The sequence below is a fragment of the Lissotriton vulgaris genome, chromosome 12 (assembly GCF_964263255.1).
Source record: "Lissotriton vulgaris chromosome 12, aLisVul1.2, whole genome shotgun sequence".
NCBI lineage: Eukaryota > Metazoa > Chordata > Amphibia > Caudata > Salamandridae > Lissotriton > Lissotriton vulgaris.
This window is the reverse complement of record NC_141700.1, coordinates 770118188-770143813: the sequence shown is the minus strand read 5'-3', so window position 1 is coordinate 770143813 and position 25626 is coordinate 770118188. Positions and strand designations below refer to the sequence as shown.

Here is a 25626-nt window from a genome sequence, read left to right as displayed (position 1 = left end):
TATCCCGAACCGCGATACCACTGACCATCCCCGCCGTCTAATTGGACTTGTGGATTGGGCACAGGCAACCACGTCTACAATGGGGGTTACCCTGTTGGATGCCGAAAAGGCATTCAACAGGGTCGCCTGGCCATATTTGTGGGATCTTCTATGGCAGAAGGGTTTTGGCCCAAAGACGCTTTCTGCACTGAAGGTTCTTTATCTTTCTCCAACAGCCTCTATTTGGTTAGAGGGCCAGGAATCTGCTTCTTTTTCTATTTATCGTGGGGCAAGGTTGTCAATGTTCCCCGCTTTTATTTGCTTTATATATAGATTTGTTTTTGAATAAGCTAAATCAGGCAGAGAATATTAAACCTGTTCAAGTCTGTCATATGGATTACAGAGCTTTTGTTTACGCGGATGATATCGTAGTAGTTACTACGGACACCAGCAGGGCTGTACCAGCGATAGAGGATTTAGCAGCCCAGTCCGGATCTTTTTCGGGGTACAAGCTGAAAATCTCTAACACTCACATTTTTTATGTTGGTGGGGACCCCCCATTGAATATCAGAACTGTTTCAGAGGTTACCTATTTAGGAATCAAATTCTCACTTCCACTTTCTAACATCCCGGATCTAAATATAAATGCGGTTTTAAATAAAGTCAATTCAATGCTTTAGAGAATAGACCATCTTCATTTGTCTCTCGATGGGAGAGCAAATGTTTTAAAAATGACGGTATTACCCAAATTTCTATATATGTTTCGAACTATTCCGCTTGAGTTTCCTGTCAGTTGTTTTAAGCCGCTAAAAAGGATCTCTTCAAGTTTTTTGTGGGACTACAAGCGACAAAAACGGGCATATAAAAAGATGATTCTGCCGAAAGATCGGGGTGGTTGGGGTATACCGCATTTTATGTTTTATTATTTGGCGTCTGTTTTGCAATTTATTAATCCACTTGTAATAGGCGATAGGGCCCGAATCTTGCCGTGCCATTCTCCTTCAATTTATGAATTTGGGAGGTGTGTAGAGGCTGTCTGGTTAAAATAATAGAACCCAGCTACTTAAAAAAAAAAAAAAAAAATTAAGATTTTGAAGTCAGCATATTTTCTATGAAGACTTGTAAGCACCAGCTCGGCCTTTTAAAGATCAATGCTTATACTCCCTTTGCAGCACCAGATATTTTGCCCTTAATTTTTCGTTATCAAATTGCCAATAGGTGGTGCTCCAACGGAAATCAGTGCCTTGGAGACTTACTGCAAGATGGACACTTAGCTTCTTTTACTGAGCTGCAAAATACATTTTGTTTGCCAAAACATGATTTTTTAAAGTTTTTACAAATTCGTATCTATCTTAACACTCTAGGTCCTCAGGTGGAATTCCAACTGAGGAAATTCCCCCTTATATAGAGAATGTCTAGAAAAACACTGATAGGTCAATTTTATTCTCATCTTTTTTTATCACTTCCTGACGACCGTGAGCACTGTCAAAATAAATGGGCAAAGAAGTTGGGTATTAATGCAGTCAATGTTGAGGAATCATTAAGCTTAGCAAATCGGGTTCTGATGACAGGAAGGATGCGCACTCAGCATTACATGGCCTTATATGATTTGTATTATACGCCCGGAAAGATAGTTAAATGGGGAACTACTGCTGGGAATACTTTAAGTAGATGTGGTCAAGTTGCTGCTGACGCTGCACATATGTTTTTTTCTTGTTCGAAATTAGCCAAATTATTTCTGTCTATTGAACAATTTTTTGGATTATTAATGGATGTAACATTAACTATAACGGGGAATTGATTTTGATAGGTGTCATTTCAGACACACGTTTTAATTCATTTTCTGAGTTTAGGAAATGTTTTGTATTTATTTGTATGGCGCTAGTTCGCGCATGTATCACGAATGACTCAATCAGCCCTGTTCCCCCTTCGAATGACTCGATCAGCCCTGTTCCCCCTTCTTTTTTCACATGGCGTGCTCGATTGTTAGCAAAGTACAACTTGGAATTAGCTATATATAGGACCAAGGGTAGAAAAAAAGAGGTCCATTGGTGTTAAGATCTGGGCTCCAATAACGAACTGGATATAAGGGAAAGTGTTGTTTTTCTGTATCTGTTTTTCTTTGCAGTTCAGTTTGATTCATGTAATATGCTACGTTTTCGATCTGCTTTCCTTGCATAAAATGGGGTAAAAATTCAATATTTGTAATTTTTTTTTAAACAAAAGGAGAGCTTCAAAAGCCTGCTGCCATAGTTAGCTGCCCCCAGCCTTTTGCTGCTACCAGCAACTGGCCCCCAGTTTGGGCAGGATAACCGTCGGGGAAAACCTAGCCAGGAAGGGAGGTGTGCCCCCCCCCCCCCCTTTGGTCACCCCACCTATCAGGAGGGGGAGGCGAAGTAAATGTCACCTCTCAGTCCCCGCCATCTTGGAGAACAGGAGTCCCCTCCAATCAGTAAGAGGCCTACGCCTCCTCCCCACAGGAGGGTGGCATACTAGGGGTGTAGACAACCCAGTGAAGGGACCCATTGTAACACACCTAACTCTGGGGTTTGGGGCACCCCTGAACCTTGCCTCTTCAGACTAGACGCGTCAAGAAGAAGAACCGAAGAGCTGTGCTGCAGAAGAGGAGGAGGAAGACGACGACAACTGCTATGGCCCCAGCCATTAAGGCCATCTCCTGCTCTGAAACCCCTGCAAGCTGAACCCGGCGTGTCCTGCAGCCAGCCGCATCTAAGAGCCCCGGGGACCTGCCCTGCCTTCCTAAAGAACTCCGATCTCCTGTGGACAAGAGATTTGTCCAACACCAACCCAAGCCATGACTCCAGATTCAGACGGATCCGCAAGTCCTCACCACTTTGCACCCAACGACCATGGCCCGAGTGGCCCAACACCCCAGCGAGGTCCCCCCGGCGATCCTGACCTGTGTTCCAGCATTGGAAGACCTCCACCTACCTTCTCCTCGATGCCTGCAGACTCTTCCTGAATGGTCCCCACGACCGGAACCAGTGTGAAGAACATGACACGGAAGGACATTTCTGCACCCGCAGCTCCGGAGTTGATGTCCAACCAATGCGGTCCCGTGTCCTAAAACTTTTCATCCTCCAGTCGTTGGTTACCTTCATCCAGTTTCTGGGTCCAGCTTTCAAGTTGTTTTCCGCGAATGACATCCTCCATAGAAAAGCACGGTGCTCCTGACACTTCCTGAGCACCCTGCACCCGCCCCCCCCCCCCCGCGCCGCTGGTGGTTTGGACTTGGTGCCAACCTGGGACCCCCTTTGCACTGACCTTAACCCTAAGAGCTTGGCTCCCAAGGCCGAATGGCCTGCCCATGAGCAGCCCCCAACGAGGTGCCCTAGCCCCATTGGCTAACATTGGTACCCGGCCGCCCTAGTGCCGCTGGTGGCGCCCATCAGTGCCAACTGAACCTTGGTTCTACCCCCAAAAAATCAAATCCTGGAACCATTTACTTACCTGTAAACTGAACACTTATTTTTTTTCTCCATAGGAATGAATGGTGGGTTTTCTCTGGAAATTCGTGTTTAACTGTCTTGTACTGCAACACAAGGTAACTTGGGATCTTACCTGTTTATCAATGTCCTGTGTTGCTTAAACTGTGTTAGGAGTGTGCTTCATGCTAAACTCGGAAAGTAATCACAAAGTAATTTCAAGTGTTTTTGAACAGTTTACAAATCGTTTTCTCAACAACAAAAGTAATCTGAATGTGCCTACAAATCCAGAGTTCACTGTATTTCTAAAAAGTAACATTGTATGAAAGGTTCAACTTACCTGCTACTTAGTAAATCTTTGTTTCAGAAATAAAACAACAAAATAACATTTTAGACAAACAATTGGTCTGGATTCAGTCTTGCCCGAGTGTGTACAACAAATGCTTAACACTACCCACTGATAAGCCAAACTGCTTAACCACACTAACACAAAAGAGTAAGGTGTGATCTACTTTGGCCTCTGTTATACCTTTAGGGATCCACTGGACTGTGCACACTATACCGTACTTTGGTTTAGTAAATACTGAGCCCGCATCCTACACCAAGTGAAAAGAAAAACATGTGCCTTATGTTGTAATGTGTAAACCTTAAGAAATATCGGTATCAATTGAAGGAATGGGATTATGATGAAAGATTGAACAACAAAACAGGTCCTAAAACATTCGACTTTCGAACTGAGTTGTCTTTTTTGGTTCTGTATTTAAGCCTATATCAAGTAAAACCAGGAAAGTACTATTGTTTGTTTCTTCATGAGTGACAGAGCATCTCTGGAACAAGTTTTCAACCATGCAAAAGACAGTCACCCAACAGAAATCCTACAAAGAAGCAGATACATACGAAGGATTAAGACACCTAACAAATACCTGGCAGGATTTCTCATCCCCCCACCCACAGTGAAGAGAATGGTTTAGGCTATGAAGAACATGATTTTTATGGCAGCTGGAACGTCCAACTGGTCCCAGTCATCAACTCTACTCGACCACTTTCAGTGCTTTCTGGTGGCAGAAAATACAGATTTAAATCTCTTGTTACATAATGCGGGACTCTAAGCTAGTGGTACCTCACCCTACACTGCAGAGATTGCACTTGCCAGTCATGAAAACTAGATTACAAAGTAGCCAGGTTCCCGCCTACAGGTCATCATGGTGTCTTAAGGTCAAACATCTATCCCAAGACCCTGGAATACTTTAAGGTGCAGGATATACCAGCCCAAGGATAAGAAGTACTGATTTCAGCCAGTATGCCCCAGTATAGTGTGTGCCCCGCCACCAGACAATTTTGACCAGGATTAGACATTTGATGCCCTACAACTAGCCAGCCCTAGTTATAACCTTATCGGGTCTCTGAAAAATACGATGTGTGCTGTCTTAATGTACGAGACTGGACTTGCAAGAAACACGGACCCAGACTCCAAGACAATTGGGAGCAAGGACTTTATAGTACTCTGGAACAGCAGCTCAGCCCACTGATGGCCAGTGCTGGATCCAGAGACAGATACCCTGAATTAGAATGCCAACTCTAGCTAGGCTCCATCTTGTAATCTTTTTGCCTGGCAACCTTTACCATTAGTAAAAAATAAATGAAATCCTTAAGAGTTCCTCCCCCATAGTTGTCCGAAATACAGCCTCCCGAGATAACCAGGAGAATCGAGCCAAAGGCACAGAAAAACCAGGGTTAAGCATGTAATGATCACAGTTGATGTGGTAACTCATCACAAGAAGGAGCACTGCGTTCCATATTTTAATTTCTTATTACTAACTTACAAGTAATAATCTTCTTTAAAAGATACAGAACTGGCTGGGAACTCAGTTTGTGAACTGCCACCTAGTGCTTATACTGCATTCTAACCTCCCCCATACACTCCGGGAGGGAGCCTTGAATGCTCAATTCCTCTACCACTTCAGCTAAGAGCTAACAGAGTATACATGTAATCCAGTAGGTGAGCAATAGTATTGGTGGACCTGGAACAGCAGCCAAACGTGATCCTGCCCAGTAACAACCACTTGCCCAGTATCCAAGGAGTCAAAAATGCAGCTATTTCCAGCACTATTGCCTCCAAAAGTCCAAAGCTGAAAGGGTGTTTTGTCACCATTGCTGCAGACTTCACTGAATGGTTTCTCTTTTAATTGCCTGATGGAGGCCAGGAACAACCCACCCCTGATCGGCCCACCAGTTACAAGCAAGCCATTTTCAGACTTCGTACAATTGCAGCATTCTTACCCAGGAGACGACTCTTCCATTAAAACAGGGAAGTTTGGCATTGTCATCTGAAATCTCCTCCTTCACCACCCTAAGGGAAATAACCAAAAGGGATTGTCATTCTTTGCAGCATGAATGGTAGATTACCTCTGTCAGTTCCTCAAGTTATAGCTACAGTTCAATCAGATACAGCCTTGCCTCAAGTTACATCTTATGCAAGGTTTGTAGAGTCCTTGCTTCATTCAACAAATTCTCAAGCCAAGTAACCTCTACAGTGAGGTTCGTGGAATGCTTGCCCATCCACAAATGCCCTCAGACTTCTCCTTTCCACAGAACGTTAACCTAAAACGGAGGTTACGTCACAATCCGTTCACAAAAGTATGGCAACAAAACATGCCTCACGGCTACAGCAGGCTAGTGAATAGCATGCTCTCATCTCAATCTTTGGCATAGCTGTATCACTTGCTTGAAGAGTCTCCAGTTTATTAGGCCATGTGAATTAAAGAAGAACCACTGAGGTGTCCCTCACCATTTAGCAAGTTGCATCATTTCCATTATAGAATCAGATTATCTGACTTTCCCAGTCACAAATTACAATGCATTTAAACTATCTACGGACGTGAAGAACCTGTAATAAACCCCCTCAGTTTAGACATTACACATTTAGGTTGACTCCTATGCAAGGCCCTTTTGACCTTTTCTTACTCAAAAAAAGTAAGCCTCATCAGGCAAGGCACATTTGGATATGTGAACTATCAATGTAACAAGGGGTCCGTCCGTCCTTCTGGACCACTTCAGGCTAGCACATGGATGTCTACACAGTGTGAGTAACTTTAATTTTTTAATCTATAGAAAGGGTAAGTGACAGAATTATACTGTCAAGAGCAGTACATGTCTCACAAATGATAGAAATGGCTGGCATGGTAACGGCTTACTTGATACACTGCGCCTTTGCGCTCTTCTTCCAGTGTAAAGAGCACACTACAAATATGGATGTGAGGAGTGGGCAAAAACTAGGGGCATGTCAAGTATATTTTGGAAGCTTGATTTTTAAATAAACCTAGCCTGCATGGTGTATAGGGAAAAACCTAATACCACATATATTTGAAAACTAGTGGCCTAGGAGACTTTAAGCAGGGGTGGCGTGAATTAATTACAGACACGTTCCCTTCCCTTAGTAGCCACATCACATACACAACAAATGGAAATGGTTGTTGCAATCCTAGTTCTGCATCAAAGTAATCTTCATTGAAGTGATAAATGTAGATAAATTCCTCCCTGTGTGGGAGGTCCAAGTAACACGGTTTTAAAACTTAAATTATGTATTCATAGGAGGCGAGTAACTCATGTACCAAATGCAGGCCACATCTCCACAGCAGGCTACAATTTTCCAAGATTTTTAAAATTTTAATTATACGCAAGTAACATTTCAGCATAATACTTCAACATGTTACCAAAAGGAAACCTAAACTCAGGTGAAGGAAAGCAAATAAAGATAACAGCCTCATAGGCTGAATGTACTGGGAATTGAAAATACACATTGTTCCTTTAAGGAGCTTTAAAGTAAGCTCCCAGGGTCAGTTCTTCTTGAGGAAAACATGTTGAACTGTAATTGTTGCTCAAAATTGGAAGGATTGAATACTGAGACTTGGGAGGGACGTTGACTCAAGTGAACATTCCTACAATGTAGAACTAGGATTACACGCAACACTTCCTTTTGCATCTTCACTGAGTCAAACTTAAAACAGAAAAGGAACCCCATACCAAAAATATGTGGTCCCCAATCTAGAACAGAATAGCCAAGAAAAACCAAGAGAGAAACAGAACCTCATCCAAAGGGTTTGGTTGAAGCAGTTTGACCAACTTGAGTTTCTGCCCTTGAGAGTACGCATCTACACAATATGCTTGGTGGAAGTACGAACAGATTTCCATGTAGCTGCTCTACAAATAACTAAAACGGAGACATTTCATATCCAAGCAGCAGCATGTGGAATTAGCTTTAAGTTTTCCCAGGAAGAGGCGTGTTGGCTAGTTTATAGCACAAGAATATACAAGAGACTATCAAGCTGTAAAAGAGACTCAATGGATGAAGTAAAAGTTCTTAGTGAACTAAAGTTACAAAGAGATTGTTAGATGTCCTTATATCTTTGTACATATCTTTTGTATACCATATACATCTTTTGTTCCATCTACATAAAATCTGGACTCTCCTCACACCTAAAGATTAATTGGGTCTTTCTGTGGGACAGAAAAAAACTGGCACATATCTTGTTTGATTAATGTAGAAGTCGGAAACTACTTTTGGTAAGAAAGAGGAACATACGTTCTCATAAATACGCGGTTTCTAAGAAACACAGTGAAAGGGTCAACCACAGATAGAGCCTGAAGATTGCTCTCCCTGTGCACCAATGTAATCAACACTAGCAAAACATCTCTCCGGTGAGATGCTGTAATAACGCCTTAGGTGTAAAATCAATAAAAGGAGCCATTAAATTTGATTTGGAAAGAACACTTAGTCTTGGCAGGGCACCGGATCCTAGTTAGGAATTTCACACCAAAGATGGAAAGTTTTTTAATTACAGATGTAAGGAGGACTTCTTGATTGTCTCTTCACCCCTTTCAGGATGATCAAACATGCTTTGAGGTATGTTTAGGTGCCCATACTGCAGGTTTCCAAGAGGCATACTGCCAAATTCAAGGACTCCACATTGGAACTGAGTAATTGACCTTGCATCCCATTCAGCAAATTCGGTTTCATGACCATCTCTTTTGTGGTATTAAAGAATCCACCACTGTCTCGGACTTTCAGGAACAATGAGAACCATCTTCACATTAGCATACATGACATTTATTAGGACTGATAGAATCATTGTTGAGAAATTTCTCTGCTCAGTATATTTGATCGGCTGATGCTACTCAAAAGTATCCTCTACTTCAGACTTCCAATGACTAACACTGCCTGCACATTATTCGCACTTTTGATACCCAGCACCTTCCTGACACTCAACCCAGCCAAGACAAAATTCCTGTAATTTGCCAAGAACAACCAAAACTTTACAGAGCAGGCTCAATGACATACCTTGACAGCTTCACTCCTCAATTGTCACTAAAAGCCAAGTCACTTGGATTCTCCCTGGACCCCAACCTCAATCTCAAGGAACACATGGCCAAAAAACAGATGGCCATGTATCAGCTCACTTCTCTCGAAAGTGAAATAGTTCTTTCTAGATAGCGTCTTCAGAACAGCTGTTCAAGCCCTCACACTCACCGATGGTTGGTGGTAATTCCCAGACATGGCCTTTTTAGACTCCACCATGGCACTTATTTGCGCATCCTACACAATGCAGCACATCCCACACTTGACGTGAGAAAATATGATATCACCTCCTTCTGGATGGAACTCAATTGGCTCCATTATCCGACCACACCACCTTCAAACCAAGCAGCATAATTTACAAAGTCATCACTAGCAGCACCCCCCATTTATCATGCAGACAAGCTCACAGCTTCTGATAGTTCTCGCCCCACCATCAGATAGTCTGCAATCTGAGTGTCCTAGGAGTAGGAATATATATATATTTTTTTTCATACAAAAAAAACAAAGGCTATAGGGACGTTATAGTTCGGTTCAGATTTTACACACAACCATAGTAATTAGGCAGTTACAATTTTACTTACCTCAAGAAACTATAACTTGTGCACTAAGGTAACTATAACTCGCGCACCTCACCATGCATGGTTCTCATCAATAATTTTATTGCAGCGATTATCAATGATGTTAGAAGATGTAATCACTGATGTAACATGTAGGGTAATTAACAGTGCATGGTGAGGGTGTGAGTTATAGTTGCCTTAGGGGACGCATTATAGTTTCTTGAGATAAGTTATTTTTAACTGCTGAATTTCTATGGTTTTGGGTGTGTAAAATCTGAACCCAACCATTACGTCCGAGGTTCTTATTTAGCCACAGGGACTCTCTCCATAAATTAGGTAGTGGGCCCCGGGGATGAAGAGGGCACCCAGCCCTCCCTCCCCGGGCAGATTTCTGGCACCAGCGGCACCATCTCCCAGGGTCTAGCCATATTATAAAGGGGGAGGGGCACACAGGCCCCCTTCTAGGGGCCAAAATTGGCCCCCGGCACCACATTCCCCAGGACCCACCCAATAAAGGTTGGGTGCCCTGGAGCCCCCACAAAGGCACTCACTGTATCTCTGTTAGGGGACGTGTGGCGAGCCCCAATTCCCCAGCCAACACAAGGAGATGGACGGAGCACAGAAACTTTTCAGACACTCACCCCCAGTCACAGATCTGGCCACACCCGGCTTCCCGCCTCAGCGGGAACGAGTACTGCTCCCACTTGCAGGGAGCAGCTAAAAATGCAGCTCCAGGCAGGCAGGAACAAGTTTTTTTATCTGTTCCCAGTGGGTAGGAGCATTTTTCATGCTTCCATCCGAAGGGAGCGTTTGCTCTTGCTTTGCGTGACTTCGAAATTGCTCCTGCCAAGCAAGTGCAAACGTAAATTTCCCTGCATGCACCTGTGTAGACAGGGAAATGGCTATGTACCGGTAGTGGGTACCCTGCTACATAGCTGGAGCTGGCCCTGGGGCTCCGGGAGGGTGTCTGTGTGGCTGTTCTCCACTTTTTATTATTTAAGTATGGTCGGGGTCCCAGGGGATGGGGTCCTCAGGGCTGTAATTGGCCTGGAAAGGGGGGTGGCGCACATGTACCCCCTGCCCCATGATGATAAATTCCACCTGGCCAACAAAAGGGGACAAAAAAAGCAAGCACTTGCTTTTTTCAAAATATTTCCCACAGATCCACTGTGCTTTCACATGGGGGCTGGGGTGGGGGGGCATTTCTGGCCCACTTCGGGTTCTCTGTGGAACCCCACCAACTGAGTGTCCTAGGAGTAGGAATATATATATATTTTTTTTCATACAAAAAAAACAAAGGCTATAGGGACGTTATAGTTCGGTTCAGATTTTACACACAACCATAGTAATTAGGCAGTTACAATTTTACTTACCTCAAGAAACTATAACTTGTGCACTAAGGTAACTATAACTCGCGCACCTCACCATGCATGGTTCTCATCAATAATTTTATTGCAGCGATTATCAATGATGTTAGAAGATGTAATCACTGATGTAACATGTAGGGTAATTAACAGTGCATGGTGAGGGTGTGAGTTATAGTTGCCTTAGGGGACGCATTATAGTTTCTTGAGATAAGTTATTTTTAACTGCTGAATTTCTATGGTTTTGGGTGTGTAAAATCTGAACCCAACCATTACGTCCGAGGTTCTTATTTAGCCACAGGGACTCTCTCCATAAATTAGGTAGTGGGCCCCGGGGATGAAGAGGGCACCCAGCCCTCCCTCCCCGGGCAGATTTCTGGCACCAGCGGCACCATCTCCCAGGGTCTAGCCATATTATAAAGGGGGAGGGGCACACAGGCCCCCTTCTAGGGGCCAAAATTGGCCCCCGGCACCACATTCCCCAGGACCCACCCAATAAAGGTTGGGTGGCCTGGAGCCCCCACAAAGGCACTCACTGTATCTCTGTTAGGGGACGTGTGGCGAGCCCCAATTCCCCAGCCAACACAAGGAGATGGACGGAGCACAGAAACTTTTCAGACACTCACCCCCAGTCACAGATCTGGCCACACCCGGCTTCCCGCCTCAGCGGGAACGAGTACTGCTCCCACTTGCAGGGAGCAGCTAAAAATGCAGCTCCAGGCAGGCAGGAACAAGTTTTTTTATCTGTTCCCAGTGGGTAGGAGCATTTTTCATGCTTCCATCCGAAGGGAGCGTTTGCTCTTGCTTTGCGTGACTTCGAAATTGCTCCTGCCAAGCAAGTGCAAACGTAAATTTCCCTGCATGCACCTGTGTAGACAGGGAAATGGCTATGTACCGGTAGTGGGTACCCTGCTACATAGCTGGAGCTGGCCCTGGGGCTCCGGGAGGGTGTCTGTGTGGCTGTTCTCCACTTTTTATTATTTAAGTATGGTCGGGGTCCCAGGGGATGGGGTCCTCAGGGCTGTAATTGGCCTGGAAAGGGGGGTGGCGCACATGTACCCCCTGCCCCATGATGATAAATTCCACCTGGCCAACAAAAGGGGACAAAAAAAGCAAGCACTTGCTTTTTTCAAAATATTTCCCACAGATCCACTGTGCTTTCACATGGGGGCTGGGGTGGGGGGGCATTTCTGGCCCACTTCGGGTTCTCTGTGGAACCCCACCAACAGGCCAAGGGGGTCAGGGTATCTTTTTAAATGTGTTTTTCTTGAGACTCAGCCGAGTCCGAGTCCCAAGGTTGCTGCCAACACTTCCTGGTTGAAGTGCTGGCAGCCAACCAGATTTCATTTTGAGATCTGTCGGATCACTGAGGATTCACGTCCCTAGATATACATAAATCTTTTTTTCTTTAGCAATACCAAAACGACTGAACAGATTTATACCAAAACTACTTAACAGATTTACACCAAGTTACAAACAGGGCTCTTTCTGGACTAAAATCTAGCTTACTGTCAAATTAGGTGTAATCCCTTTCAGCGGTTTGGGCTGTAGTCGTGAATAAAATCCCTATGGGAAATTGCAGGGGGAAAACTTTGGGAACCTCCACCCCTCCCTCTTTTCCTTGGCACCCGCTTGACACATCACACCAAAACTTTCCAGGAAGCAGCTGAAGAGAGTGGCAAACTAGTTTTGGAAAATTCGTAAAGACTCAAACAGCGCCAAAGTTATCAGCAAAAACGCCAGAAGGTAATCTGTCTCGCTCTATCTATAAAACAATGCAGAAACTGTCCAGACCCCCCAGGATATAGCGGCATGGATTAGCTAATTTAGCGTCACAAATATGGACACTACAGTTCTATAACTGAGGCTGATGGTACTTAAGTCAATTGCTGGCCTTGTGACATCCCACACTACTGGTGGTACTTTCTATAAACAGCCGGTAGTACATTCGCCACCACTTCCCAATGGGATCCTACCCGATTTGCAGAACATTTGCAGATGGTAAAACCAGCTTCAGATTTGAGGGACAAGTGCTAAATTGTGGGCACCTACTGAGCTAACATGATGAACTATCATCTTGTATACGAGGTAAAGCCACATCTAATACTACTACTGTGCAAATACTACAGAAGAGGATGCAGCCTGTGCTTGCTTTCACCAAGCAAAACATCTTGTTGCAAGGCTAGAAGACGGCAGTGTGACCACATCACTGAAGAGACCAAGGGTGCACACATGTGATATTGATTTTTGGTTGTCAAATAATTTTGTAACAAGAATGGTGTTCTGTTTACATTGCATATATTTTTGTAAAAGATTGAAAAATAGTCTAAGACTGTTTAATTTCAATTAGGATTGGTTAAATTAATGTCTCAGGACATAAAACAATGAGTAATTTACAATAGTATAAATGTTGTGATGCATTGTTGATTTCTATGCATGACTTTGATAACGTGCGGAGTTAAATGTGTGCTGTGCAACCAGATATCGAGTGGAGAGTCACTCGTTCACATTTATTTCAAGCATTCCAGCCATCACTTTTTTATATTTTTCACCCCGATTTTCTTAGAAAGGTGTTGGAGCTGAAAGACAATCCCTGTAGAAATTAGTGCTGGCTTGTACAAGTGAAACAACCCCCTCTCGTGTATCACTCCCCTCTGTGCAGCCCCGCAGTGGCTTTTCTTCTTGACTGCGGGTTCCACAAGCCATGTAACAGTTTTACATTCTTTGCTTGGGAGACAAGACACAGAACCTCCTAGGTATAACCTGGAGCAAGGCAGCGTCCTGAGTGCCCAATCACCTTCCGATTTTGTAGACACTTTTGTAAAAATCACGCCATTTTTACAAAAGTGCCGATTTCGCAGCAAACCGCGAAATCGCGAAATCCTGGAGGGTCTGACTCAGGGCTTTAAGTGGGCCGGGTCTCAAGGGGTCTGAGCACCGGCAGTTTTTGAAACAGGGCCTCGAAACGGGTCTCTATCGGGCTCTGTTTTGAGCCCTGGCTCAGGCGGTCCGTTTCTTTTTTTGGACGGCAGTGACGTCACTGCAGTCCGGAAAAAAGTGCCACGGTGCAAAACAGCCCGGAATGACGGGTTTCTAGCCAGCAGCACATCGATGTGCGCTGTCCACACTGCTCACTTCTCACTAGTGGAGAAGTTACTGCATGACGTAATGCCAGGTGAGCGTTGTGGGGGGGAAGGGAAATCCTTTAAAGAGTCATTTTCTTTCTGGATTTCCCTTCTCTTTTTGAAACGCAAAAGCAGCAACATTGTGGTAGGGTCAGCAGGGCTTTAAATGGAAGCGTTTTCAATATTATATGTAACCAGCCATAGTTGCAGCTGATTTATCTCAGGCAACTAATAACCATTGACAAGGCCAATAGTCCAGACTTGTTGCAGGTATGATGTTACTTGTTGTCTCACATATCTGGATGCAATGACAGAAACAACAAAATACAAGTCGGGTGGCACACTATACTAAACAAAGACTTTTAGCATAAGTTTGTTAAAGCCAGGCCCCAATTACACTGGCCACGCCCTTTTGAGAGACCCCCTCCAGTTTTTTCATCCCACTTAAAGCCCTGATCTGACTGGATCATCCTCCTTTTACCCATCAGGCCCACTGCAGCGCTTCTTAAATTTTGGAAAGAGTTGAAAGCTCACCTCTTTAAAGAGCACTACACCATGGTGCATTAATTTGCAAACCAGTTACTTCTATCACTTGTTTACTTTATGCTAGTGATTGACACTATATGTTGCTCCACTGCTGGTTTGCTCTATAGAAATAGTGTGCATGCATACACACAAGAGATTTTAACAGCAGATGCTTTTAAAGGTCTATGTTTTCTGTCTAGGTCTTGACACGTTACTGTCCAGAATACATGGTCTCAAAGGTTAAATGCCTATCAAAACTGGAGAACAATATCCAAAAGGGTAGTCTGGGGGTGGAGGATTGGGGTCCGGCAGAGAACGTGAGAGAGGACAGTCAAAGATGACTGATGATGGTCATAAGGGAAATTTTACCAGGACTAATTAGTATTTCATCCATCCTTTTAAAAAAAAATTAACCCCTTCGCTGCGGGGCTAATTTCCCCACAGCGCGGGGGGGAGGGGGGCCGCGCACGGCGCCGCTGTGCTCATGACGAGCCCAGGCTCGTCATGCAGCACGGTGCTCGTGTGCTGGTGACGAGCCTGGGCTCGTCATGACCACGCCCGCGCAATGGAACGCTCAGCACAGCGGGGAAATTAGCCCCGCGTGTGAGCGTTCCACGGCTCATGACGAGCCTAGGCTCGTCACCAGCACACGAGCACCGTGCTGCATGACGAGCCTAGGCTCGTCATCAGCACAGAAGGGGTTAAACAACTCCAATGAATACAAAATAGATAAGAAAAGAAACAAGAGAATAAGGATATATATACACATCAATATCAGATATATAGAAGATAAGAAAAGTTTCATGATTTATACAAAATAGCTAGGATATGTTCTACATTTCATTTAGATATAAAATATTAAAGCAAGAGAGTAATGCAGAGTAAAATACATAGTAATATTATATTATAGAGGGGTCTTCTATAGTTCTTAAAGCCGTGCTCCAGGCTGTTATAGGGGACCAGATCTTACTGCCCCGTGTTCTAGAGTGTCTTCCCCTTGTAGCATATATAGCTTTTTCCTGATTATACACCCCCAAGAAGTGAGTTAGCCACATTTGAAAACTAGGTGGATCTAAGTCTTTCCAGCGTGCTGCCAGTATTATTCTATACACTGCTGTACCAACAAAAAGACACGATTCCTCTTCCAAGCTTAATTTCAGAGAACTGTCATAACCTAGCATATAAAGGGTGGGGGACTCCGCCACTTTATGCCCAAACACCTCGTCCCAAATAGTGTTAGTTTATTACATTCATAAAACATGTGTATTAGGGTAGCTGGGCCTATACTACATCTAGGACATTCATCATTTATCCTTTTACCCCATGCATGCAGCTTAGCAAGGGTGTAGTATAGATTATAAATAGTTTTATACAACTGGGATTTAAGGCTAGACGATGAGTTCATTATTAACATCGCGCCTGCTCTTATGTCAATATCGACATTTGGATAATCCAGCTTACCAGCCCACCATACTTCAGTGTGCTCCAGGTCATCTTGAAATTTTTCCAAAAGCAGCCCATATATTATACCAATTCTGATAGTACTTTTACTTATAATCTCAAAGAATGGAATCCTTTCAAATTTAATACTGGTGTTTTTAAACTTAAAATGTTATTAACTTGAATGAATTTGAAATAATCACCATTAGAAACATTGGAATTTCTCTGTAAATTAAAAAATCTGGCCTGCATATTATCTCCCAGAAAGTCCCATGTTGTAATAATACTCATGCCTTCCCATTTTTTAGCGATGTCATCGTTAGCCTGCACAGGCAGTAGTGAGGAATACCACAAGGGAGTATATCTATTAAACTTAGGAATTAACATGTATTTAGAAATTTTTCACCAAACTTTCCATGCGCTAAAGATAACTTTAAATTTTACTCTTAAAATAGCTTGGCTCTAATTGTCTCAGCAAGAGGCCATGGGCTTTCCTTCCGATTGATAGTTCATAGATAGAGGGTATTTCTATGCCCCCTGCATTCTCAGTGGCGACCAAGGTGTTAAAAAGTGGTGCCATTTGTTGAAGAATGGCAGCCCAAAAATAGAGCAACATGTTGGGAATTGCTAGGCCGCCCCCATGTTGTGGCAGCGACAGGTATTTCAAGGATCTCCTCACTTTTCCATATTGCCAAACAAAATTAGACATCTAAGATTCAAGAGACTTGAAAATATTATCCTCAATAAATAAAGGGACGACGTGAAATAAGTAGAATACCTTGGGAAGTATGTTCATTTTTAGGAAGTTCCCCCTGTCGATAATTGACAAATGTAAACTATTGACTCGTGCTAGGTCTTTCCTTATGGTGTTCATTAGTGGTTCGTAATTAAGTTTACAAATGCTTTGGACACCTGGACTTATACATACACCTAGATACACAGCTGTTCCTGCTTTTCTAGAGTCGATAAACTCAGTGTTATCAGTACATAGTATGATCGTTTTATCCTTATTGAGGGAGTATCCGGAGTAGTGACCATATATATGTCTGTGTAATAGCCTCTATTTCTGTAATTGCTTCGGCCGGGTTTGGTGTTAATACTGCCACGTCAGTGTACACTAATATTTTTGTTTCCTATATACCAACAACAGGTTTAATTGCTTGGCTTTCTAAAAGTTTCAGAATCAGGTGGTTAATATATAAAGCGAGCAGAATCGGGGAGCAGGGGCAGCCTTGCCTTGTTCCTCTTGAAATTTGAATTGCGCCGGATTCGATACCCATTACTTGGAGCTTAGCTGTCGGTTCTTGGTACATTGCTCTTATCGACCTGACAAAGTTAGGCCCAAGGTTGTTACACTCCAACATGGCCCACAAGAACTCCCACAACACAAGGTCGAAGGCCTTCTCGGCGTCTAAGAGGATCACCGACATCTGGCCCCCCGTTCCGGACATGATGTCAAATAGTGAAATAACTCTACAAGTGTGGTCCGTAGTACCCTTGCCGGGGATAAAGCCATGCTGCCAGGGGGGGACCAGATGTTCGACGACCATCGCAAGCCAATTAGCCAGGATTTTAGCATATAGCTTTGAGTCAGAGTTAATCAATGAGATTGGGCGGTATGACAATGGAAGGTCAGTGGGCTTGCCCTTTTTAGGAAAGATATTTATATTAGTTTATTTCCACGATTCAGGCGAAATGCCGCTCCATTGTATCCCAAGAAATAAATCCAAAAGGAGAGGTAGTATAGATTCCCCCAAAATGTTATATAACTCTAGAGGAATTTTATCGGGGCCTGCTGCTTTACCCGAGGCTAGACCAGATAGAGCAATTTGTAGTTCTGTAATAGTAATTTCTTTCTCTAGGTCTTCTCTAGTTATACCGTCTATGGCCCTGCTCAGTCCTGTATCAGTTGTAAATTCCCTTAGAAAATGTTTAATTTCATCCACATCAGCTAGGCTATCCTTTTGATAGAGCTTTTGATAATATTGTTGAAACACTTCAACTATATCCTCTGTTTTTGTATGTACGTGGCTACCTGACTTGATAGATGTGATCACATTGTAGGAGATTTTCTGTCAAGTACGCAGGGCAAGTTGTTTCCCAACCCTCTCCCCATTCTCATAAACATTCCTTTGGTGTACTCTATAGGTTTCTGCAGCTTTCTGGGTCAGCCCGCTGCTTAATTCATTTTTTAATAGTAACATTTGGCGCATTCTGTGTTTCCCGTCCTCCCCTCGAGCTATTAATGCGATATGTTCTTCTTCGGCTCTGGCTAGTTCTAGCATCCGTAGGTGGTTCTTGCTGTCGTGCTGCCTTTTTGTTCTGGCTAAATAGCTAATTGTCTCCCCCTAAGGGCAGCTTTAAAACAGTCTCATACCACCCTCCTAGGGGCAGTGAATCGATTTGTGCCAAAATATCCTTGAGCCCAGATAGTTATGTATTTTATATAACCTCCATTAACCAAGAGTTTCCTATCGAATGTCGAATTCGATCGTTGTCTGGTAAAATTAGCTAGATCAATTGTGAGAATTAAGGCATTGTGGTCAGAAATTATTTTTGGACATTTAAGAACTTTTGCTTGGTTAGATAAGTCCCTTGTTAAAAATATGTAGTCAATTCTAACATACTTATTATGAGGATGTGAGAAATATGTGTTCCCGGGTCATCCTTCCAAGCTAGAGAAATAGAGTACTACTTGAGTAACAGGACTACTTAATTAAAGGACGCAGGAACGTCACAAACGGCAGTATTAAACAATATATGATCCCAGGCTATTTTTAATACTGATTTAGACAGGGTCTTCCCGGTGTCACCAGCATAATGCAAATTTAAATTGAGTAATCCAATAACTGGGGGAAAAAACAGTAAGACATTCGAAGGAAAAAAAGGAGAAAGAATTACTTTACTATTTTTAAAGCACACTTTGAGAAGATTAAAGGGTCAGAGATTGTTTGCAGTATTTGAGAACTGGTATGGGAAGGCAATCACATGGTGATTTTTCCATGCCAACAAGATACCTATCATGAAAATCTCTAAGATCTGCTGGTCAGTGGCTCACAGTGGTAGAAAAGCATGGATATCCAAAGCTCCTCACTGGTGCACAAGTGACCACTGTGGTAAGTACAAAACGCACAGCCTGCACCGCTTACACTCTTGACAAACTGTGTTGTGCAACATTTTGGGAAGAACCACAGGACCCTTTGCTACTTCCAGCAAACAGCCCTGGGTGCAGTGGAATTAATTCCCCGATATAAACTAAGGGAGCCAGGTCCTTGCCAAAATTCTAGTGAGGTTGTCCTTGGCTCAAAGCAGGGCAGTTCGCGCCAACCTCAGCAACACTGAGAAGCTTGAGAACCTTCAACAAATGTCCACCCTTCTGTGAAAGAATCATTTAGATGAAGTTACATGAGCTCACACTGTAAAACACACACTCATCTGCCAGCATCCATGTTTATTACATTTCTGTCCTCCTCCCTCAAACAAATATTGTCTACAACATATGTACGTATGTATTGGTATTTATACAGTGCAAACCTAGCTCAGAAGCAATGCAGCGCTATACATTACTTGGGCTATGGGAGACGCGCTACAAAATCGTGCACATGAAGTGGGAAATATCCAAATATTGCTTGTCTCCCAGTGCTATCACCAGTTAGAGTAGGCCACACACAAAGGGACTCATTTGAAGGAGATGCACATCTGCCCGAGATGCACATCTGCCCTAGAGATGACTCATGGTCAGCAGGGTTTGATCCAACCATTAGAGCAGCAAACTGAGTTTTCTGCAAAGTTATGCAATCCACCCATTCCACCTCCTCACAGTAACCAGATTCCCATTTAAGCTTCTTTCCGTATGCCTTTTCTGCCCTGAAACAAGAAATGTGCGTGTTGTTGCCAAGATGCAAGATTCCAAGACACAAGAGAGGCTGTTTGAAGTCCTCTCAGAAACAGCTGGCAACCAGGTTCCATCCAAGTTCGCAGCAGCTGTAAGGAATGCAGCGACACTCCTCACAAAGAATGACCAGCAGGAGTGGATGGATGATACAGAAGGCGGCAAAAACAATGTAATGTAATGTAATGTAAATACCAATTTATAACGCGCGACAATCGCTCCAAGGAGCATCTAGGCGCCCAGAAAAGACCACCAGATGTTAGGTAGTTCCTATGCTTATTTGACCGAGACCCGAATTACACTAGACTTTGGGCAGTCGTGTCTTGTAGATTAAAGATCCAGGTTTTTAGGTGTTTACGGAAATCTATTTCTTTATCCAGTGATCTCAACTGGGGGGGAAGGGAATTCCATGCTTTTGCTCCCAGTACCGCCAGGGATTTACCCCCTCGAGTTTTAAGTCTGAAACTTGGGACAGTAAGCAAGTTGGCCGTTGAAGAACGCAGTGCTCTGGTTGGGCAGTATCTGCTGAATTTTTTCCTCAGGTAGGATGGGCCTAAGTTGTGGACCGCTCTAAAAGTAATTAAGAGTACTTTAAACAAGACCCTTTTTATAATAGGCAGCCAGTGTAGTGCCTTAAGGGCTTTGGTTGCAGATGATCTTTTCGGCCACTTTAAAACCAACCTCGCAGCTGCATGTTGCACCATCTGAAGTTTGTGTGTGACAGCTTTATTTGTGCCAGCGTAGAGGCTATTACAGTAATCGATGCGTGATGTTACTAGTGCAACCGTAACTGTTTTCCTTGCTTCAAGGGGCAAAAGATCAAAGAACTTTCTCAGCCCCTTTATTACCCCAAAACACATGCCTGCCACTCTAGCCGCTTGTTGTCTAAAAGACAGGTCAGAGTCAAAATGCACCCCCAGATTACGGGCCAAGTTGGTTGTATGAGGTGGTATTTCAGCTTTTTCTGGCCACCATAATCGTGGGATGAACTCATTATTTGGGCCTATAGGCATGATCTCCGTTTTGCCTGTGTTGCATTTCAGATGGTTTAGACGCATCCATTCAAAGGTGGCCGTTAGGCAACCTTTGAGATTTTCCTCCCAGGCTTGGTTATCCTTATCCATTACCAGGATAAGCTGTGTGTCATCGGCATAGGCTATGGCGTCTATGCCAAATGACGAAATCAATTTTATCAGGGGTGCGGTATAGACATTAAACAGGGTCGGGCTCAGGCTCGAACCCTGCGGGACTCCCGTCAACAGCGCTTTTTCACTGGAGCAAAATTCCCCCAGGGTCACCACTTGCCTCCTGTCACTTAAAAAGTTTCTTATCCACTCAAGCACTGTCCCGGTGACGCCAGATGTTATTAGCCGGTCTAATAGGATGGCATGTGAGACCGTGTCGAAGGCCGCCGATAGGTCTAATAAAATCAAGACGGCCTTCTTACCTTGGTCTAGGGCTGAGCGGATAGTTTCTGTGGTGAACAGGAGGGCCGATTCGGTGGAATGTTGGACCCTGAAGCCCGCCTGGTTAGGGTGCCATGCCTCACTCTCTTCCAGGAAACGAGTAAGTTGTTTATTTACAATTGACTCTGTAACCTTACACAGGGCCGGAAGTAGTGAGATGGGTCGTAGGTTCGACAATGTGGTGGGGTCGGGGAGTTGTTTTTTTTGCAGTGGTTTCACTGCTGCCAGTTTCCACTCAGGGGGGACTTTGGCTGTGGACAGTGAGGTGTTAACAATGGCATTTATTATTGGATTGGCGATGTCCACAATGAGGTGTAAGAGTCTAACTGGACAGGGGTCAAAGGGGGATCCAGATTTTGTTGCCAGAATTCCTCTTTTGGTGTCCTCCAGGCTAACTGGAAGGAAAGTTTTCAGCTGCATGGCTCCTTGCCTCACTATATCCTCCTCTATTCTGGGCTCTAATATGGGAACAGCAAAGTCCTTCGTCAGCCCCTGTACTTTTCCCTCAAAGAAATCTGCGATCTTATCACAGAGTGCCTGCGAGGGCGGGATATCCTGCGCTAAACATTTAGGTTTGTTAAAGCCGTTAACAATTTTAAATATTTCCTTTTGTTTGCTGCTGGCTGTTTCTATTGCCAGCGAAAAGTACCTTTTTTTTGCTTGTTTGATCAGCGCATGATAGGCATTTTTTATCCTTTTGTATTTGCTGCGTTCTAGGCTAGAGTAATTTTTCCGCCAGAGTAGGTCGCTAGTTCTCACGGCTACTGATCTTCCCATAGACTTCTCAACCTGAAGTATCTAGAAGCATGCACCCTGAATTGTACAAGCAATTCAAACTTTTAGCACTAGAGGGTACCACTGGAAATCAGATAGACCTCTCTGAGCCATGCATTGGCTCCATTGCACCAGTTAAATCAGTTCTCTCTAAACACTACACCAAACAAATGCTTTGGTAGAAACGAAAGGAAAAACTGAGGACATGTCCTATAAGTGCCAGGAAGAAAAACAAGACTACCAAAGAAGGTAACCTTAAAATAGGGGATGAAGAGCATTTCCCGAAAGGAAGTGGTCATTGGAAAATGAAGCAACAAAACAAGGTTGGGTCTTCTAATAGACACTTCTTTCGTTAGATGTGGAAAAGATACTGGTGTACTTATTGAGCTTGTTAAAATGAGGATGTCCTGTGAATGACAACTTTACAAATATTTTGCTAAAGGTACGTAAACTTTGCAAAGTGTGCCGCTCTCAAAGTTTTAAGAGCAGTTTTAGAGGTTACATGCAGGAACCTGTCGCTGCCACTTACCCAGCCGGTCTTTGGGCACAGTTTTTCTCCCCCTCTCCCTGTGTCGCCCATCCCCCTCTCTTATTTCTGCAACTCTGTAGATAGATAGATAGATAGATAGATAGATAGATAGATAGATAGATAGATAGATAGATAGATAGATAGATAGATAGATAGATAGATAGATAGATATTAATACTAGAGTCTCAGCGAACCCGCTGAGAGAGACCTCTGGGTCTAGCCAGCACTTTATAACACCTTTTTAAATAAAATTAACCTGACAGTTTGCAGCCTCCACCCGCACTTGTCCATGCTGCGTGGATGCCCTGATACCACACCAAAGCTCCCAGCCTGGGCAGTCTCCTGTCGGCTTCTCCCTCCTTTCAGCACCGGGGGTGGGCCGGGGTCGTAGATGTCCTCTGGGCTTCCTGTTACAGGGGGGTGGAGTCGCCCCCAATGCACATCTGGAAGTCCGAGAGGCTGACTCGCAGGGCAAGTTCAGTTTGCTGACTAGGCATGCGTAAGACCTTCGCCAGCCGATGAGGTTAATTCCTTACAAATGTTGCTAAACTAGTCTATTGAATTCAGCTTCACTCCTGGCAGTGGAATCATGGCAGCGATGTTTTCTGAAAGTATCAAGTGAAAACCAAGGTGCAGCTTGACAAAGTTACCAGCACCTCTCATAGGCGAGTGCTTAAAAATAAAACGCTTTTTTATGTACAAGTTCATAATACATTTGAATTTAAAAAAAGCAGAACAGAAGCTAAGTTTAGTTTCCCACTCTCCTTTTCAGTCGAAGCAAACATATAAACAGAGTAACTCGTGCTCGAGCATCCATTCCTTTCTCCATAAAACGAGACAGCCCTTATGGGTAACAGGCGGAAGCGTTCTTACAACTGCGATGGACACGAAATATGGAATAAGAAAAATATTACTTACCTGCATCGATCTGTTTGCAGCACGACCTGCAGAAGAATCCTTTTATGCACACTCCCACCATCTAATGCTAAGTTCAAAACACTACAAGTTGTTTTTAGGTCGAAGCCTACTAGACACACAGCTGCCTGGTTACGATATCCAGCTCATACTCTCCCTCACCAAAGACACGGACTCCACCAGATCGAAATTCCAGAACGCCATGATGGACGTCGCCAACAGGATGAAAGACAACTGCCTCCAGCTCAACTCTGACAAGACCGAGGTTCTCCTCTTTGGAAGACCCCCCTCACCGAGGGATGACTCCTGGTGGCCCTCCTCCATCGGACCTGCACCCATTCCCAGCACCCTCAACTTCAGAATTATCAACAGTGAACTCACCATGAAATGCCAGGTTAACCCTGTTGCCTCCTCTTGCTTTAACACCCTCAGAATGCTCCCGAAGGTTTTCAGATGGATCCCAACCAACACCAGGAGAACAGCCACGCCCTCATCACCAGTCGACTCTACTACGCAACACCCACCTTCGCAGTTGCCCCTAAACCATCCAGAACGCAGCAGCAAAAACAAGCATTGGAAATGCAATAGGTCTCGCATTAGAAAAGTTGGAGCTATTGGTCTTGTAAATGACAAATATTTTATTTATGTGTTTGTTTTTTATATAGCTAAATTGATAGCTTTGTCATTTACAATGCCAATAGTTATAACTTTGGCGAATGTCTGTACTAAAGATTTTTCAAGCATTTAGGTGGCAACACATGCCCGCTTTGGCAACAAAAAAAAGTTTGGGTTTTGGGATTAACAGCAGAAGGATTAAAATACCAAAACATATCCCAAAGTGTTCAAAAAGCAATAAATAGCAGCCAGTTCATAAGCAAAGTATAAGGGGTGGGGGTGGGGGTCCTGAATGGAGATCGGTCGCAGGGGTGGGCGAAGGCGGAATCTACGAGGATATTGAACAGGAAAATATCATTGTATGAGGGAAGCACGGTGGGGTGTGACAATGCAGGGTGGAAGCTAGGCTGAGCCTGCAAATTTATAACACAAGGCAAGCGGACAGGGTGTGGGCATATCAAATTCATTACATTTGCTGTTGTGTAATAATTATGTGAAATTTTGACAACATTCTGCAAAATTTCATTTAATGCCAAACTGCCATTTTGCGCTTTATTTCGGCGTAAAATTGTAATGGACGTGAGGAAACATTTGGAGTTAAAAATAATATCACAAAAAATAACAGCATTTTAAGCAGCTGAACATATTCTGCTTGTTGTGATGTTCTCATGGGCTAATTTTTTTGCCGCGAACTGCGCATAATTATGCAACAAACGTAAAGCAAAAATACCCAAGATTATGCCTGCGTAACAGAACTGTCATCCCCCTGCCTGGAGTCCTGAAGTGTGCGGTATGGAGAAAGAAGCACACGTTCGACGACCAAATCTCATGAGGAGCACCGTCGGTAGGCTATGCTTTTAAGCAAACAGCCTCTGCATTCTGGGACTGCAGAAATATTTGTTGACATAAAATTAAATTTAAAGCTAACCCTGTAATATTGTTAAACCCTGGGAGAAGAACATTCATCTCCGAAATATGCCCACTCCCTGCGTGACCACCGCGTTTCAAAAGTGAAAACCTAATTACTCACTGTAACCCGGAAATGAGCCCTGCCTGGCCGGTCAGGGCAGCCCTTGGTATTTTGGAAGGGCCCGGGTGGCGAGCAGGGGGGTGGGGAAGATGAGGCGGGCGAGGGAAGGAAGACGTGTTGAGAGGGGGAGGGAAGGAAGGACAAAGGTTAAAAGGGCGCGTGTGATCAGAGGAGTAAGATTAGGAAGAAAGCGGACATGAGAATGCGAGGCAGAGGGCACAACGAGCACCCCCATGGATGAAGGACGTGGATGAGAGCCATAAAGGGGTCGTCACAGCTTGATTCGGAGGGGGAGGGCGGAGAATATAGACAAGTATTAAAGGTTGAGAATATTATGCTGGAATGAGCAGATTGCTTTGCCCAGGTAAAGGAAACAAAGTGAACCTGGGTTCGGTATGAAACCTGCAAGTTGCATGATACCGACTCCGAGTAGTGAGAGCGCCCTCCCTCCGTTCCGTACTGGTCACCACCACATCTGTGCTTCGAAGCTGGCATTTGCAGGGTTGCTGGTCTCCTTGTTACCAGTATCATTATGTGCGTTACCTAATGTGTCATTTATGGGGTCACCAAGAGGGAATCCACATACTAGTCCGAGTTGGGTGAGTTCGAATAT

At 44.0% G+C, this 25626-nt stretch overlaps 1 protein-coding gene across 1 annotated transcript in view; it reads right to left on the bottom strand.

Annotated features, from left to right (window-relative positions):
- DVL2 (dishevelled segment polarity protein 2) overlaps positions 1-25626 on the bottom strand; it is a 203316-nt gene that overhangs the window by 99712 nt on the left and 77978 nt on the right. The window contains exon 2 of the mRNA XM_086946102.1: positions 5706-5775. Coding sequence (XP_086802228.1) covers positions 5706-5775 — 70 coding nt within the window. The remainder of the gene's footprint in view (positions 1-5705; positions 5776-25626) is intronic.